Source organism: Phaseolus vulgaris, chromosome 2, assembly GCF_051622355.1.
Source record: "Phaseolus vulgaris cultivar YP4 chromosome 2, ASM5162235v1, whole genome shotgun sequence".
NCBI classification, from domain to species: domain Eukaryota; kingdom Viridiplantae; phylum Streptophyta; class Magnoliopsida; order Fabales; family Fabaceae; genus Phaseolus; species Phaseolus vulgaris.
The window spans coordinates 41,946,083-41,963,784 of NC_143499.1; the positions used below are offsets into that span (position 1 = coordinate 41,946,083).

At 33.2% G+C, this 17,702-nt stretch overlaps 2 protein-coding genes across 6 annotated transcripts; one reads left to right on the top strand and one right to left on the bottom strand.

Moving 5' to 3' along the window:
- Positions 1-876: 876 nt before the first annotated feature.
- On the top strand, positions 877-14,302 carry LOC137812172 (putative LRR receptor-like serine/threonine-protein kinase RFK1). 5 transcript variants are annotated; one of them, XM_068614088.1, is made up of 24 exons: positions 877-1,237; positions 2,483-2,654; positions 2,850-2,921; positions 3,050-3,118; positions 3,193-3,264; positions 3,594-3,665; positions 3,780-3,851; positions 3,927-4,001; positions 4,137-4,208; positions 4,309-4,380; positions 4,465-4,536; positions 6,451-6,519; positions 6,809-6,874; positions 7,304-7,366; positions 7,669-7,713; positions 7,790-7,833; positions 8,502-8,893; positions 8,963-9,158; positions 10,105-10,257; positions 12,493-12,611; positions 12,708-12,918; positions 13,102-13,336; positions 13,420-13,570; positions 13,706-14,302. In XM_068614088.1, exons 1-24 carry the CDS (start codon positions 1,144-1,146, stop codon positions 14,003-14,005), a joined length of 2,958 nt encoding a protein of 985 aa, XP_068470189.1. In that variant the 5' UTR covers positions 877-1,143; the 3' UTR covers positions 14,006-14,302. The 5 variants fall into 5 exon arrangements, with proteins under 5 accessions (XP_068470189.1, XP_090154994.1, XP_090154995.1 ...); XM_090298868.1 differs by lacking the exon at positions 2,483-2,654 and having other exon boundaries at positions 1,048-1,237; XM_090298869.1 differs by lacking the exons at positions 877-1,237; positions 2,483-2,654; positions 2,850-2,921; ... (2 more) ...; positions 3,594-3,665; positions 3,780-3,851 and having other exon boundaries at positions 3,887-4,001; positions 4,103-4,208.
- Positions 14,303-14,650: 348 nt separating this feature from the next.
- On the bottom strand, positions 14,651-16,938 carry LOC137809500 (dynamin-related protein 4C). The gene is made up of 2 exons (XM_068610608.2): positions 15,124-16,938; positions 14,651-15,073 (listed from the first exon to the last, which is right to left on the bottom strand). Exons 1-2 carry the CDS (start codon positions 16,879-16,881, stop codon positions 14,771-14,773), a joined length of 2,061 nt encoding a protein of 686 aa, XP_068466709.1. The 5' UTR covers positions 16,882-16,938; the 3' UTR covers positions 14,651-14,770.
- Between the last annotated feature and the right edge of the window lie 764 nt (positions 16,939-17,702).

Here is a 17,702-nt window from a genome sequence, read left to right on the forward strand (position 1 = left end):
ATTAATTTAATAATAATTGATAAGAGTAGAAATGAAATATTAGTAAAAAATCAGATTAATTATTTTTTATATGTATAATATATTGTCTAAAGTGACTTATAATAAGGAGAGTACAGTTACACAAATGGAATTAATTCTAGGACGTACAGTTTCACAAATGGAATTAATTCTAGGACGCGGAAAGTGTCGAACCAAATAGACGTTTATAATGTTTGTACAAACATGCGCTCAATTGTTTCTTGATGTTTAAAAGCAAATTCTTTCTAGCAGCCAAAAGTTAATTTTTTGTGTGCGTAAAAGAAGAGTTATTATAATTTAATGTCATTAAGCATATTTTAAATTGTTTTTTTATTGAAACAATTTAATTAAAAATCGATATAAGAATACAAAAAAAGATATTAAAAATAAAAAGTGGATTGATTGAATTATGTTTTTGAGATAGTATAGTTAAATATACTTAAAGTAATTAATTTGTTTATATTTAACTTTATAATGGTTTTTCTTTGTAGAACACGATTTTCTATGGCATTTATCCGTAATTTCGTCAATGTGTGACCGCGACATGGTGTCAAGGCCTGAATGGCTGTTACTGAAAAGTAGCTTTCGTCTGTTAAAGTCATTGTTTTTTGGAATAGTAGAAAAGATATTTCTTTCTTCATCCATAAGTTTGTTCGTCATCTCTTATTCATTCAACAACAACAAACAAGGACTACACAAATAGATATCTGAACAAGTTAGAACCATAAGCCAACCTCACTTTCAGCTAAAAATCATATATATTACAAACAAATTTATTATTTAGAGTGTTAAAGATCAGAATAAAAATATAACCAAATTATAACATATATATATATTCAAACTTTATCTTATCATTTTATCAACATTTCAGGAGAGTATTCTCTGACTGTTTAAGAAAAAAAAAGAGAATAAAGCAACGTTCACGTGCGTATTCTCTCACTGTTTATTTCTGTAGTGGAGTTTTGCCTTTCCAACCTTCATTATTATGAACTTGGCTTTAACATTTTCTAGCCGTCCAAATGCTTAGCTCATTTCCAGGGGCAAATTTAAGTTATCAACACAAAACAAGACAGTTCTGTGTTGGTGTTGCAGGTGAAGACAGTTCTGTGTGCTGAGTGAGTGAGAATGGTACCTAGGACACTCTTTGCTTTGGTACTCTTTACTCTGAGTTGTTTCAGATGGCTAGAATATGCAGAATGCAAACTACCTCAAGAGGAGGGTAAGAATCAGTATTTTATTCTTAGGATGCTGCTTATTAGATCTGTTTAACCATTTGGCTAAGTACAAACTACGAGTCTCACACATTCTAGTATTACCTTATCTTGTTTTGTCTGTGGTATCTTGAACCTAGTAATGTACGGAAAAGTTTGTATCATACATCTTAATTGATCTCTGGTACTTCTTCTGTAGTTTTGAAAGTACAAGTATGATGACCCGTATTGCTGTAAGTGTCTTTTTCCTGTTAAATATCAGAACTTGTTCCAATTTTACATTAATTTGACAGTAGGAACAGTCTCTTCACCTTAATTTCACCCTGTTCATCTTAATAAAAAGAAAGGAAAATTGAACTCAATATGTCTTGGTACTGCTCCATTGGTATGGCAAGTTTTCCTCAACTTTGTAATGTATTTATTTTCCTGTTAATCTGATTAAGAGAGAAGTATGTATGTGAGAGTGTCTTTAAATGTCTCATGAGAAAGTATATTCTTTGGTTTAGGAGTATGAAAATAAAATTTTAAAATTGGATGAGAATAATTCCATTTCTTAAAACTAAAATAATTTCAAATTCTAACTAAAAAAAAGTAAGAATTTGAAATTCATGACCAGTATTAAAGCACACTAAGTCTGGAGTAAAAGGAGCTTGCTCCTTTAGTTTTCATATTTTATTATACCAACTTGGTAAGGGTTTTGAATATTTTCTATCCTTTATATATTAGATTCTGTACTTGGTTAAGACTCTGATTCCTTTGCATTACATGAATACTTTTACTATGTTATGTCTATGCAACAATGCCATCAAGTATTCCTAAATCTTGGATCTCTGAAGTGAAGGTTCAACTCAGTTTGACCCTAATGCCAACTCATGTAGGTAGGGTTTGAGTGTAAAGTTTGCAAATAAAAAATAAGAAGCAATGGTGATTTAAATGAAAAGTTAACGTTCAAAGATATATATTGAGTAACTAAACTTTTCACAGAAAGAATTCATTCAAGAAATCAATTTTGATGGTTTTAATGATGGGATTGTTTGTTCTTGTTAAAGATATCTATATTACCTTATCTGCTCCACCATGGTCAATATCAAGTTAGACAGTGAATCTCTGTTGTCAGTTCTCCGAATTATATATGGAGATACCTTATGTCAAGCTTTATAAACTCCTTGTTCTAACTTCGATTTATATTGTTTCCTTTTCTTCTATACAACTTGATTTGTCAGGTTATAATGACTGTGTCAAAATATTTTCAGTTGATGCTCTTAAGGAAATCATTAGCACGCTGGGGGGCACCTCTTGGGAGTTTGATAGTGATTATTGTCCTATTAAAATACTGAGATCAACACCAGTTCCACCTAAAGAATCTGAAAGGAGAATTGAGTGTGATTACTGTGCTGAAAATAACACCTGTCATGTAGTACTGATGTAAAAGTCTCTTTATCTTATCCTGAATGTTTTGAAGTAATTTATGCTTTGCTATATTTTTTGACACAGATAGTTGTTTATATATTTAATCCGTAGTTTCCTTATAGTCGCAGATATGAGAAGAAATTCATTGTGGACTTTGAATTTTGAAATTGCTTGGCTGAGCCTAACTTTAAAAATATTTCGATGTTTTAGCGAGTTCAAGTCGGTCAACCTTACTGGCATGCTTCCACCTCAATTGGTTAAGCTTCCTTACCTCAAAAAAGTGTAAGAACTTTTAAAAACTTACACAGATTTATGTCTTGTTTTTTCGTCTCAACTTATTTTTGTTACCATTTTGGTTGAACTTTAACTTGTCACCTTGCAAATTAAAATGAAATTTGCTTTCATTGTAGTGATTTTTCTTTGAACTACCTAAGTGGTACAATTCCAAAGGAATGGGGTTCAACGAGATTAACTTCCATGTAAGTTCTTCTCGATTAATTGAAGTTTTCATCTAGTTCATTGCCTTCAGTATTAAATACATTATGTTGCGCAGCTCTCTATTTTTTAATCATTTGTCAGGGGAAATTCCTATAGAGTTGGGAAGAATTACCACTCTAACATACCTGTAAGTTTATAAATAAACCTCCTCATTTAGTTATTCTCTGAAACTAGGCTCATATTTGCCATTATATGCTTGCAGAAGTTTCAAGCAATATTCTAGTCATGTGTTGTGATTATTTACCAGATTACCAAGTTACTATTCTTAAAAGATATTAATGATGAATTTAATTTCTATTGTAAAAAAGGCCAACTAATCAGAAATTAGGGTAACTATAATCAGCAAACTTTACATAAACTTGTTAGTGCATGATCTCATCAACAGTGTTGTGCTTTTGATCTTATTCTCTCTAAATTTTCTCTTTTTTCACTTCTTTTTCTCTGATCTCAAAAAAGGAACCTTGAAGGAAACCAATTTTCTGGTGTTGTTCCCCATGAACTTGGAAGTCTAATTCACCTGGAAAATTTGTAAGGCAATGGATTTGTATTTATTTTCCAAGATTCAATTGTATTACTGTCAGAATAAATTTGAAAGATTACACTCTGTATCTGATTCTTTTTACAAGAGTGTTAAATTTGCAGGATTTTAACGTCCAATAAATTGTCTGGGAACTTACCGGTGACACTTGCCAAGTTGCAGAATTTGAGAGATTTGTAAGTTTAACTGTTACTTAGAAAGTAAATACTCTCACTTTCCCCTGAAAAATATCATTTCATGGTGCACTGCAGCAGGATAAGTGATAACAATTTTAATGGAGAAATACCTAGCTTCCTCATACAGAATTGGAAATTACTTCAAAGATTGTGAGATTGCAATTCACTTATTTTTTTTCTTGTTTTAACAGTACTTCACATTTACTCTAGCTTTTCACAATAGATAAAGCCTTCATTTTGGTTATTTTAAGATAGATATTCTCATTATAATGTACATCATTGAAGAGAAATGATTGCAACTGGACTGGAGGGACCTATCCCATCAAATATATATCTTTTGAGTAATTTAACTCAATTGTAAGTAAAATGCCTACTAATTATTTTATTAGTTTAATGTTTTCCCCTGTTTTTCTTGTTACGTCTATATTTAGCTCATGGGGTGAAAATTTTGATACAGGAAGATTAGTGACATAAATGGTCCAAGTCAGGATTTTCCTAATTTAAGAAGCATGAAAAGAATAGAGACACTGTATGTTTAATTTTTTTGTGTAAAAAGGTATTTGAATTTTTTTTTTCTGCTATTGTTTAATGTAATTCAGTCTTTCTAATGTAGGATTTTGAGAAACTGCCATATTACTGGAGAGCTTCCTAGCTACTTGTGGGATAAGCAGTTCTTGATTATGTTGTAAGTAGAAATTTTGAATTTTTTGGTCAAACTTTGCTTTTTCAATTCTTTTATTATTGAAGCAAATACAAGTACTATATTTCTTTTTCCTCAAATACAAATGTTATCATTACATACATAAAAATATCTAATACAACACCAATGGATAGATTTAAATCACATACACAGAAATTACGACATAACTTGCTATCCCAGTGTCTTTGACTCCTGTATAGATGAGTTTTCTGTCCAAATTACAGAGAACAATACTGTTACCCCCAATCCTTCTAATACACACATATTTAACAACATGAAATTGTTCCTACTTTCTGCTCTAAACTAACATAATTGTTTCTACTGATAATACATTGTTACATATGTTTTAGTGGCCTCACTTATCACTCATGTGTTTCTCTTCAATGACCTCATCATAGCTGAAAGTGCTGCCACCCATAACTACCGAAATATGGAGGTAGACTGAAATTTATATGTAGTTTCAGTTTAATGCTTGGTCGAAAGCCTCCTATGAAATAACCCCTAGTATTGGTCCTCCAATAATTTCTTTACCTAAGAAGATGAGAACTTGAAAGCTTGTGTATGGACATCCACAGTCGATGTTAAATTGCTTCAAAATTTATAATCTTTCAACTTTAAATAAGTTCAGCATTTTTTCCCTTAACCTTGCAACCAAGGCTTTCTCAAATTTTTAAGTTCTAAGGACCTAACCTTGGTGCACAAGTATGTCTAGACTAAGCTCAAAAGTCCACTTTCAAGTAGTACTCATAGACAGAAAACTTCTGCTAAAGGGAGAACATAAAACTTAGAAGTGACTCACATCCCACTTGTACTTCAACACTCTGAATAAATTGAACCAAAAGTTATGATACTACAGCTAGAAAGCGAAGTTTTCACCCCACCAGGATTTTATTCCTAGAAGAAAATTATTTTGAACTTACTGCACAAAATTAAGATAACTAAATAAAAATTTGGTATAGAAGCGAGAATAATACAATTCATGCATATTTTAACCTGTGTCTGCAACTGCATGTGTACAATGAAATTGTTCAAGTGCTTGACTCTATGAAGCTTAAGAGGGTGAACCTTGACCCAATGATACAGTTGCAGCCTTGTGACTGGAGGTGCAGGTTCAAATCCAAGAATCGGCATTACCTCTTGCAGGGTAAAGCTATGCACATTTACCTCCCCCATCCCTAGGGCAGGAGTGTATCAAGTTTCAGTTCAGTCAATGATGATGGAATGCTAGGTGAAATTTAGAAACGTTGCCTTGGATATAAGGTCTTTTCAATTGAAAAGAGTCATTCTGCTAAGTAAATAATATTTAGTACATAGGGCAATAGAACAAATTAACCAAAGGAAAGTAAAAAGTAGACCATGAATTTCTAATTGTAACGAAAAACTACAGTAAAATTAAATCATCTGATGTTATTCGGTCAATCAATTATAGGATTCAAATGAAACCAGTCATCGTCTCTAATTTATCTATCCTTGAATGTTCAATATATTGTACTACTTCTGATGGAATACATGTATATTGCATTTCATGGAGCAATCCCTGTGCTAATTTAATCCTTATATGTAATGTTGGAGACAAAATGCACCAATATGTTGCCAGCCCCATTTGTTGTTGCGGTTGTTTTTATTTTTGTTGTTATTACTATTATTGGGGCCAGAACCTAAGCTTCCTTTATTTTTTCACTTTTCTCATTTTAAATTGCATTTATTACTTGTTTCTAGAATGCTATACGTTTAATAAATAAAAAATTTGCTTCAATGAGCAAATAACATGATGCAGATTCTTGATTGCATAATCATGCTAATTGATAAGAAAATAATTAGTTGGTACATTCACATAACCCTAGTTCAGAATCCAAACTCTTAACCATGAAACTTGAACTATTTCTTCAACTTTTGTAGGGACGTAAGTTTCAATAAGTTGGTTGGGAAAATACCAGATGCTAAACATGCAGGGCATCTAAGATTTCTGTAAGTGAGCTTCTCTAAATTTTAAAAGATGGTGTTTTAAACTAAATGTGGAATAAGTAATTTACCTTATATCTGTCAACTATCACAAAAGAAATGAAATTTATCTCGGAAACATATTCATGGCAAGAATATCTTCATGTGGGGAACGAAGTAGGTATTGTTTGATATTTTTCCTCAAGCCGAGTTTGTGTTTAGAAATAACCATATAAGGAAACATACTTTAAAACATGTTCCCTTTTTATTGCCTTGGAGTTAGTAAACCCTTTTCTGTTGTTTTTTTGTTTTCCAGCTTCCTAACTCACAACATGCTAAGTGGTAATATTCCCAACTCAGTCTTGATGGATGGAAGCAGCGTGTACGTTTCTTAGTTCTTACTCATTTAACTCCAATATTGCAAAAGTATCCTTTTTAACTCCAATGCAAGTGTAATATGAGCTGTTATTCTTGCAATCCGTGGGACAAAGGAGCTAGCAATTTAGATTTTAAGCACAGTGACTCAATATCTTTCTGCTTTAGTGGGTGGGAACTCCTTATTTGTTTTACTATTGTGAGAATATTATTTTGATTTTATTACAAATTGTTCTTGTTTACGCATTTCTTTATTCCTCTGAAAAACACTATGTATCCACAGTTTTCTAGCTATGAATCTATTATAAGTATTCTGAATCCACTCTAGTAAAATAGAATCTTGGATAGATTCTGCACTAATTGGAGAAGAATATGATTTTGTTTGTGGTATAATGAAAAAAATTGCCAATTGATAATGTTTTTTTTTTGTTTGCAGTGACCTTTCTTACAACAATTTTACGTGGCAAGGACCAGATCAACATGCTTGTAGAGATGACCTGTTAGAATCCAAAGTCTTTTTCAATAATTATTCATATGACTTTGCTACTATACACCTTAATTCTTGCACTTCATACTTTTTTCTAGTTTTGGGAAATTAAGATAGTGTATGTGTGTGAGTGCGCATGTATGCACAGTAGTGTGTTGGAACATGCATGCTTTTGTTGTTTTATCATCTAAAAGGAAAATGGTGCAAAAATTATGTAATGAAAATGGTGTATAAATAGAAATATTTTTTTTATTTTTATATATATCGTCAAGTTTGATGTAATTGTAAAACTAATTATTGTTTGACTTGGGCAGAAATTTAAACATAAACTTGTTTAGGAGCTTCTTCGGGACCAAATTGTAAGAACCTATCTTCTCTGTTGTTAATAATTTGAGCGAAGTATTTGGTATCACTGTTGTTGTTGATTATTGACAGACGGCAGATTCTTCCATGTTTAAACTTCTCCAATTGTCCTGCATGTAAGTACATAATATATTCGGGTCCTTTTGCTACTTGATCAAGTCTGAATCAACTTGCATGGCATTTTCTTTTGCATTTTCACATCCGTTCCCTTTTCTTCAAAAATGAATGATCAATATGAAGTTTGATTCATTTTAGCCTAGAAAGTTAAAGAGCATCCTTCTACATCTACTTCAGTGTATATATGCATGCATGTATTCACTTCACATATTAAATGAACACAAATGGAAGGATATAATGGTATATACTGATACTTGGTATGCCTGTGCTTATCATTTTGTCAACTGCTTAATCTTATTTATTTACATATTTTAACTTGAGTTATATGTTTTTTGTTCCTATAGATTGTTATTTTGACAAAGAATATTGCTGTATGTAGGAAATATAGAATTGGATAAATGTATCACTGAATCGACTTTGACAACTTACATCCATGCTAGAAAAGCTCAATTTTAATTAAAAGGGTGTATAGCTTTATATTTTATTGATATATACTATATAATGTATATGTACTGATTGTTATTATCATATCAAAACTTTGAACTGATTTGAGATTTGAACACCCAAAAAAGAAATAGTACACCATGACCATCCTAGAAGTTGCATATGGTTGACGCACAAGTGTTATGTCATAATTTTTTGTAACTTCAATTTTCACTTATTGCAGATTCACATTGCTTTCATGTTAATTGTGGTGGAAAGAATTTAAATGTGATGGAAAGTGGTGAAAATGTTCTCTATGAAGGAGATGGAGATTTGTTAGGAAGTGATGCTGCTAAATATTTTATTAACTATAAAAATCACTGGGGATTTAGCAGCACTGGGGACTTCATGGATGATGGCAATTACCTAAATGCTCGTTACACCAGGGCTTTGCCATCTTCAAATTTGCCTGAATTATATAAAACGGCTCGTGTTACTCCACTTTCGCTTACTTATTTTCTCTATTGCTTGGAAAATGGGAAATATACTGTAAAACTCCACTTCGCAGAAATACAATTTACAAACGATAAGACGTATGCAAGTCTTGGGAAGCGCTTATTTGATATTTATGTTCAGGTATTGATCAAAATCTTAAAATTAAGTTCTGCTGGCCAATCAGAATTTGACAAGATTGCTCTGTTGCAGGAAAAATTAGTTTGGAAGGATTTTAATATTGAAGATGAAATTCATGGTGCTGAAAAACCACTTACGTTCTCATATAATGTCAGTGTAACAGACAATTTTCTGGAGATTCGATTCTATTGGGCTGGAAAGGGGACTACAAGGGTTCCTGTTGGTGGAGTTTATGGTCCCCTCATATCAGCTCTCTCAATTGTTTCTCGTGAGTTATATAATGATTCAATTTTATGTGGGGTGACTTTTTGTTATACATTTGATTATAAGATAGCATCTCAACTACAGGTCATTTTACATCTTTCAGTTTACTTAATTTTTCTTGTATATTGGAATTTAACAAAAATTTTATTCCTCTCCTCATTAACAATGATTATCATGGGCTGAGTATTTTGAGTTTGAGCCTTACCTAGATGGAGGGAAGCCAAAGCTACTCTGCTATCTTGTTACTGTGTTCTCTACTTATTTACATATTTGTATGCTCAAGAGTTCAGTAAAATGACCCATTTGCCTGCAACATTAGCAATTATCATCTAATCTCAGTATAGCTTGTATGAATATTCATCATTTAGATGTAGCAAACCCTGGTCTTTGTAAATATTTGGAACTTTGTTAATGAGTTATTGTGCCCTTTATTTCCAAATTGTATGTAACAGCATTCAACTTATGGATGGTGCTAAATTTTGCATTGTAATCTTTATGGTTAAAATAAGTTTATATACATGATGATAGGTATTGCAGTAAGAGAAACCTTATTCTCCACAACCATCCGTTTTTTATGCATAGATGGATCATGAGTTTGTTTTTTTAATTTTTCCATTTCACTGGTATGTGAAATACGCATTCTTGGACTTTTTGTGAATAACATTCAAAGGGCACGACGGAGTAACACTGTCTTAAACTATTAGAACTCTAGAATCATGCTGGAATTTTTTACATTGTATTATTACACGGGACTTAGAAAGTAAACATGCTTCTCTATCCATTGAGCAAGTCAATTATTAATAATGACATGGCTAAGCTTAGTTTCTCTGCCTTTATTCTGCATTAAAAACAAAGCTTAATTTTTTAAGTTGTGGTTCAAATTTAATTATGTTAGTGCCATTCTCTTTTATGAAATAATTAGATCTCATGTTTCTTTTTGTCTCTTCCAGATTCCAAACCTTGTTCAGAACATAAAAGTGCAAGGCATACGATAATTGTTGGAGTTGGGTTTGGTATTACAGCTCTGTGCTTTGTCTTTATCATTGTTATTGGAATCTTTTGGTGGAAGAACTGCTTCAAAGGAATAATTAGGAGAATAAAAGGTAAGTACTATCATGTCCATACCATTCTGGAATTAATTATCTTCCTCATGACTTCTGTTCTAGTCAGAAGTACCTCGCTTTGATTCTTAGAACTTCTAGTTAAAGCATCTGGAATTTAGTGAGGTTATTCATAGTGAGATATGTATTTTATAAGTCATAGTTAATTGTTCTATTATCTTCTTAATCTTAACTAATATTATATAATCTTTAAAGTTTGTATTTTTCTCAACCAATTTCAAGTACCACAAGCAAATATCTCCTGATTTTTATCTTGAATCTACCTGTTAATGATTATTAGACCTTATAATCAACTCGTAACATAAGTTACATTTTCTTTTAATAAGAGATCAAGCTAACTAAGAGTACAATTTGAAAGTTCAAACTTCCTGAAACTTAGCATCTAGGAAATTGCATGCTAAACTATAGCAGGGTGCTACAAGATGTGGTTATGTAAGATTGAATATAGTGTTCATTATGATAGACCTCATTAGGAGGGCCAAAGTGGGTAAGAAGGTTAAGATAATAGGTCAAACACAAAAAGAACTTGCCTGAATTTTTATATTTGATTTGAAAGTACCATTTCCCTTCGGTAAATCAGAAGTTTCCAACTGCTAAATGTTTAAGGAAGTAATTAAGTGGTCATTCAAGGCAACCACTAGCCTTCACATGTGACTCTTGGAAATGAGTTGAAGGAGGAAGAACTCATGAGAACAATCATTGAGAGACTTTGCACACTGCAGAGCCAACTTCAAAATTCTCTGCATTTATCAAGCTTTTCAATCAAAAAGTTTAGGGTTTACTTATGACAAACATGACTAGGATTGGATTTCACGAAATTCATGTTTAAATTAACTTCCAAAAAGTCCAAGCATCTCCTTTTGATTTAATATAAACTTCCACTAAAATGACCCATCCAATTCTTGGCATGTCAGTACTTCTAAACTTAAACTAATATAATATTACTTCCTTAAAGCAGAATATACGAGCATGTGGTTTTAGAGAACATGGAACAAAAAATGCACAGCCAAAGAACACTATACAATAGACAACCAAAGGATGACGTCCAATAAATCAAAAAGCATAATCATCAAAACAGAGTATGAGTAGCCAAATCATATCAAAGCATTATGAGCAAATATAGAAGCAAAACATTAAGAGAAAACCTAAACTATAATCAAGAAGATAATTACTTCACAATCTCAAAAGTATTCATTGAACTCTTTCTCCAAAATGTTCAGCAATCCATCATGAAAATGGAAAATACAAGAATTGAATAAGGGATTCATTAAACTATTCCTACTGTACCAACCTGGGAAGAGATGCATCAGGAGAGTTATCTTTGATTCCTTGCCCTTAAAACGTAGGAACGATTTATGATGTTCCTCCCTTAGTTAGTGGCTCTTTCCAAGTGTTTTTTATACCTTAGCTGCTGCCATAGTCCTCTTTTTGGGGTTTTCCTACAACACTCGACCAAAAAGTCCATTAATATTTAACCATAGCAGAAATAATCATGAAAAATAAATCATGAAATCCTAAGAAAAATACTAGGCACTGCCTAAAACTTATGCTAAAATTGACACACAAAACCTTTGCAGCAGTAATTCATCTCATTGGACAAAGAACCTTCTCTGTAGCAGCTGCAAGTTTCATAACGATTTCAAATATTTAAAATTATTATTGATGGTGTGCTCAGTTGTCTTTAATTTCAAGATAATTTTATTATTCTGAAAAGACATCTAAAGAAACAGACTCCGAGGTGCAAGATAGGAATGAAAAGAAAACACTTAATGGATTAAAAACACTGGTGTCATCTCTTTAAGACATCCTTAAATTAGGAAGTATAATTAATACAACGTCATGAATTTGTGTTCATTAATTTGAAGTTCCTTTTGCTTATTGCAATAATCAATGTCGTGATCAAATTGAATGGTATGTTGCACCTGAGTATTTCGACCTATGTATAACAAAAAGTTTGTTGGGTTTCTTTTGATAATCTCTTTGTATATAGGCCTCATTCCAGGATCCAATAGCCTTTTATTAGAGATAGCGATTTATCACTTCTGTGGGTATATGCTTATATATAATTGGCATCCACTTATAGTATTTATGGTGACAAGCATTTCTATGTATATTGGTACATAACAAGCATTTGCACTTGCCTCAAATACTCCTAAACAATTGAGATATGTTGTTGTTCCTCTGGAACATGTATTTTACGGCTGACTAATCCAACAGGTACTGAAAGACAAGATTCTCAAATGGGGACATTTACATTAGAACAAATTAGAGAGGCCACAGAGGATTTCAGTCCAGCTAACAAGATTGGAGAAGGTGGTTTTGGTTCTGTCTACAAGGTATTAGATTTGAAGTGAACACCCAATATTTTTGTAAGAGTAAAAAGTTATGGTCATCCCTAGCATTTAAAATTCCAATTAACTATTGGATTGCAGGGTCAATTATCTGATGGTACATTGGTAGCAGTCAAACAACTCTCATCAAAGTCACGGCAAGGAAATCGTGAATTTTTAAACGAGATAGGCCTAATATCTTGTTTGCAACACCCTAATCTTGTGAAACTTCATGGATGTTGCATTGAAGGGGATCAATTGATGTTGGTGTACGAGTACATGGAAAATAATAGCCTGGCTCATGCTTTATTCAGTGAGTTTCTACCCAGAAGTGTAAACTAATGTCTTTTTTTGTCTTCTGCCTTGTCAGTTATTACCCTATGCTAGAATTTTCACCCTCTTAGTACTTTTCATTTTTCCCACTTCTTTTAGAAGCAAGAACATGAATTTTGTGATCATGATTCATATTGTTAAACTTTAACTTCTTTTTGCATAGGCTCAAAAGATCAACTTAAACTTGATTGGCCAACAAGGCTTAGGATCTGTATTGGCATGGCAAAAGGTCTTGCATTTCTTCATGAAGAATCAAGACTCAAGATTGTTCATCGAGACATTAAAGCTTCTAATGTGTTACTGGATGGGAATTTAAACCCTAAAATATCTGACTTTGGGTTGGCTAGGCTTGATGAAGAAGAGAAGTCCCATATCACCACCCGAATTGCTGGGACAATGTCAGTTATCTCTCCTTTGATAATACAACTCAAAAAAAGGTTTTCTTGATCATGAATTGGAATCTGTTGACTTTGTTTTGCAGAGGGTACATGGCACCGGAATATGCATTATGGGGTCACTTGTCCTACAAGGCTGATGTTTACAGTTATGGGGTTGTGGTCTTGGAAATTGTTAGTGGGAAGTGCAATCAGAATTACATGCCTAGTGATAATTGTGTTTGCCTTTTAGACAAGGTACTCTACTTTTGCTTCAATCCCTTATCCATTTTTTGCATTATTATGAATCCCTTTTTCTGGTAGTTGTCCAATCCAATGCAAATATCTGAACTTTCACCATGTAAAAGAGAGGTAATAGAATTCCCATTGCAGGCATGTCATCTACAGCGTACTGGAAACTTAATAGAACTGGTGGATGAAAGGTTGGGATCAGAGGTAAATCCAACTGAAGCAATAATTTTGATGAATGTAGCTCTTCTGTGCACTCAGGTATCACCTTCGCATAGGCCTACAATGTCTGAGGTTGTAAACATGCTCAAAGGAAGAGCAAGCATTCCAGATGCTATCCCACAGCCAAATGACTTTAGTGAAGATTTAAGGTTTAAATCCATTAGGGATATCTACCAACAAAGAGAAAATTCAACAGGAGTCCTTACACTTAACTCACCCTAAATATTTGGCAAGTGATTTGGTGTTGATTCATGACTTCAATGTTCCTGAGAATAATGCAACAACATGAGATATCCTTAGAGCATAGATGCTTAATCTTTTAGGGAAATCAACCTTGATGATCACTATTTTAGGACTTAGCAATTTTCTATCATATTTAGACCCCTGTAAAATTCTAACTGCTCATGGAGATAAGTTTTAGATTAAGTTACTCGCTCAATCCTTGAACTGTTTATAAATTTTCAGGTTTAAGTCTGTAAAAGAAAATGAGTCTTTGATAATGTATTTTTTTTTCATCGACTTCTTAGCATTTTTAAAACCACCATAAATTATCATTTTGTACTGTTATAAGTTTTTGTAAACTAATCCATAGTACTTTTTTGCTTAGTTTAGACACCTGATTGAAACTTGTTTTAGTTCAGCCACTTGCTAAAAAATTCTCAATAATAAGAAAATTTTAAAGATTCTGCTCCATGCAAAATTGTCAATAAAAATCATAAAAATTTTATGATTCTAAACTAGTACTTTTAGTTTTGGGATAAATAATGGAACTGCTGCAAATTTAAGTAACATCAGATGGAAGGAGAAGATATGAAACAAACAAATCTGAAAATAAAAACCGTACTTTCATTAAACAATAATACTAAAAACATAATTTATGAAACTCAACATAGAACATTATATAGTTTCAGCATAACGAAATAAAATAAAAAAACAACCGCAAAACAACTTCAACAAACAGATAAAACCTTCAGATAGAAAACATTATTAAAAATCAGTGTAGCTTCCAATGCTGTCTATTATGTGTCCAACAGTGTCCCTGCTTTGTCTCAGGACTCTCAAACTTGTCTGAAGCTTTTCACGCTTTCCAGAGATAGAAGGCGACTCCTCCAACAGCCTTTCAATACCACCACCAGTTGGTGATAACAGATCACGGACAATCTCTTTCTCCAAATCATTGTTGACAAGATTTTGAATACTTAACATAAGATGCAAAGCTATGCTGTCGATCAATCTTTTCCGCACAATTTCCCAGTATGAGATCATTCTCACTTTCAAGTCAAAGCTATGCTGTCGATCAATCTTTTCCGCACAATTTCCCAGTATGAGATCATTCTCACTTTCAAGTCAAATGCTTGATTAATAACAGATGGGTATTGCCTCAGATGATTAACATCAACTTTTCCAACACCATCTAAAGTAACATGTGATGGCATATCCTCACTTAAAACTTCATTCATAAATTCTGCTTGCAAAGACATCAGCCTGTTGTATTCCTGTGAAAACTCAAGATCACACGTGTAATCCGTGTACATTTCCATATCAATCGCTTCCAAAACATGATTAATTGATTGCTGCTTTTTCTTGTCTATTAGAACCTTAGCTGCACGCTTGGTAGAAATCAAAAGCTGATAGTAGTTCTCACAATGTCCAGTGATACAAGAAATCAACACATCTTCAAGATAATTCCACACCTTTTCAACAAAGCCTATAGGCATATTTCTTATACCACGGACTTTGCTCTGCAGAAGAGTGAGGAAGGCAGCACGAGGCATGAAATTTGGAAGCCCAATAGACTTCGCCTCCTCCAGCACCCTTATCTCAGCCAATAGAAAGTCTTTCGTAAGATCACTTTCTGCACAACAATAAAGATCAAATGAGTAAGAATCTAGCATCTCCACCAACCGAGCAGTGCAATGCATGTTTTTCTGTTCAGGGTACTCATCAAATTCTCCTCTAAGAAGAATTTTTCTAAGAGAATCTTTGGTCTGTCCAATAATGCGCATAAATGCAGTCATGGCATCAGCCACTGAAGCCAAGCTTGATGGTAATTTATCTAACTCAGACAAATTATTTGACAGTTTCTCATTGATCTTTTTCACTATCTCCGGCAGGGTTTTGGAAATGCTCATGGCTTGAACTTGAACCAGTTTTTGAGCCAAAACTGGAATACCAACAATAGACTTATCTATTTTGGATAGAAGAGAATGAGTATCAAAAAGCCTCTCTTCTTCAATTCGGGCATCCTCATAAGACTCGTCACCGATTCTATTCCTCACACAAACATAACCCAAACCAATGCTGACGTCATCGGCAGTAACTTTCTCCAACAATCCCTCGGGAGACTTATCAGCCTTTGTGACCACGGCCAATGTTCTCAACCCAGTTTTGTCAACACTCTGAGACATCCTAATGGACTCACAAGTAGTGAAATCAACACTGGCAGAAAGAACATTCAAGATGATACTTTCTTCTGGAGTTATATATTCCATAATGATGTCTTTGATCTGATCATAAATGTTCTCGGGTTGCCCATGAACAGGAACCCGGGTAATACCAGGAAGATCAACCATTGTCAGATCTGGAACACCATTCTTCTTCACCACTAAAGTCAACGGGTTATTTGAAATTCCTTTCCCATTGCCAGCAAGCTCTTCGGTTGCAGCATTGATGGCATTGGAGACGTTTGCTTCATCAGTATGTATGGTTTTGCCATTATACTCCAACACAAGCTCTGGACTTGAGAGAGGGTGATTTTGGAGTCGCATGACCAAGGGTACCCTAGTACAAATACCTTGGCCACGTGGCAAGCTAATACCGGCCAGTGATTCAAGAACACTGGACTTGCCAGAGGATTGATCTCCAACAACAACAATGGAAGGAAGTTGAATTCCCTCCTTTGCAATGTTAAGACGCCTCAGATTCTCCACGGCATCTAGAACTGGACGTATTCTCTCGTTGTAAGAGGAGACAATTGGTGCAACAACAGCAAGAGCCTGTGGTTGTTCTGCATGGACTAAAGCACGTGATTCTTTATTATCACGTTTAAAACCAGCAGCAGCAGCAGTCTTAGTGTTTGACTTCTTTCCTCCAGCCATTGTTTGATGAAAAAAATGAAGAAAGTGCAAAATATGGAGAGTGTGATAGTTGTGATGAGTGAGAAAAGCTTAAGCTCAAGTGCGTATTAATAGGAAAGTTGGGGGAAAATGAAACGAAACGACAGTTTCATATCTTAAAAGCACGTCTGAATTTAGCTTTTGGTGGGAATGGGAATTACAGTTGAGTCTCTGCGCCTTCGTAACTCAAAGGTTCCTGCTAAATGCATGCTCGTAGTAATTCCTCTAATTAAATATTAAGGAAAAAGATTACAATCATTAAGTACTGCAAAGGGAGTTTCTTAAAAAATGTACTTGTCGATTTTTATATATGAATTTCAAAGAGAATATCAATGATTAAATTGTCTTTTCGAGCATTCCTATTTCATCAGAGGAAGCTGTAAAGTTGTATTAATAATTACCCTCATAAAACGTAAAGTTTTAACTTTTGTACACATTTCTCAATCTTTTAGCTACAATAATATTATTTTAATTGTATTTATTTTCTTAATTTATCTTAATATAAATTATTATATCATTAAAATTCGGTAAGATGGGTATTTTTTAAAGATTGACAAAGTATTATTTTTGTTAAAATCTATACTACCACTCCATAATATTTTCATTAATTTTTTATTCAATATTTTAATTAAATAATTTAATATTTTATTATTATTTACAGTTATTAAATAAGTGTAGCATAGAACGTGAGTTGTAAAAAAATAGCTTTTTCTAAAGAGATATGAAAGAAAGAAGAGAAGGAAATGACAAACGAGGAGATCGAGATTCATAAAGAAAAAAAAAAGGTGAAAATTATATGAAAG

Excerpts from the sequence above, each read along its gene's own strand:
- LOC137809500 (XM_068610608.2), bottom strand. The coding sequence starts at position 16,881 with ATGGCTGGAGGAAAGAAGTCAAACACTAAGACTGCTGCTGCTGCTGGT. Across the intron at positions 15,074-15,123 it reads ATCAAGCATTTGACTTGAAA|CATAGCTTTGACTTGAAAGT; the intron begins GTGAGAATGATC and ends ATTGATCGACAG.
- LOC137812172 (XM_068614088.1), top strand. The coding sequence starts at position 1,144 with ATGGTACCTAGGACACTCTTTGCTTTGGTACTCTTTACTCTGAGTTGT. Across the intron at positions 2,655-2,849 it reads ACCTGTCATGTAGTACTGAT|CGAGTTCAAGTCGGTCAACC; the intron begins GTAAAAGTCTCT and ends TCGATGTTTTAG. Across the intron at positions 4,002-4,136 it reads TGGAAATTACTTCAAAGATT|AGAAATGATTGCAACTGGAC; the intron begins GTGAGATTGCAA and ends ACATCATTGAAG.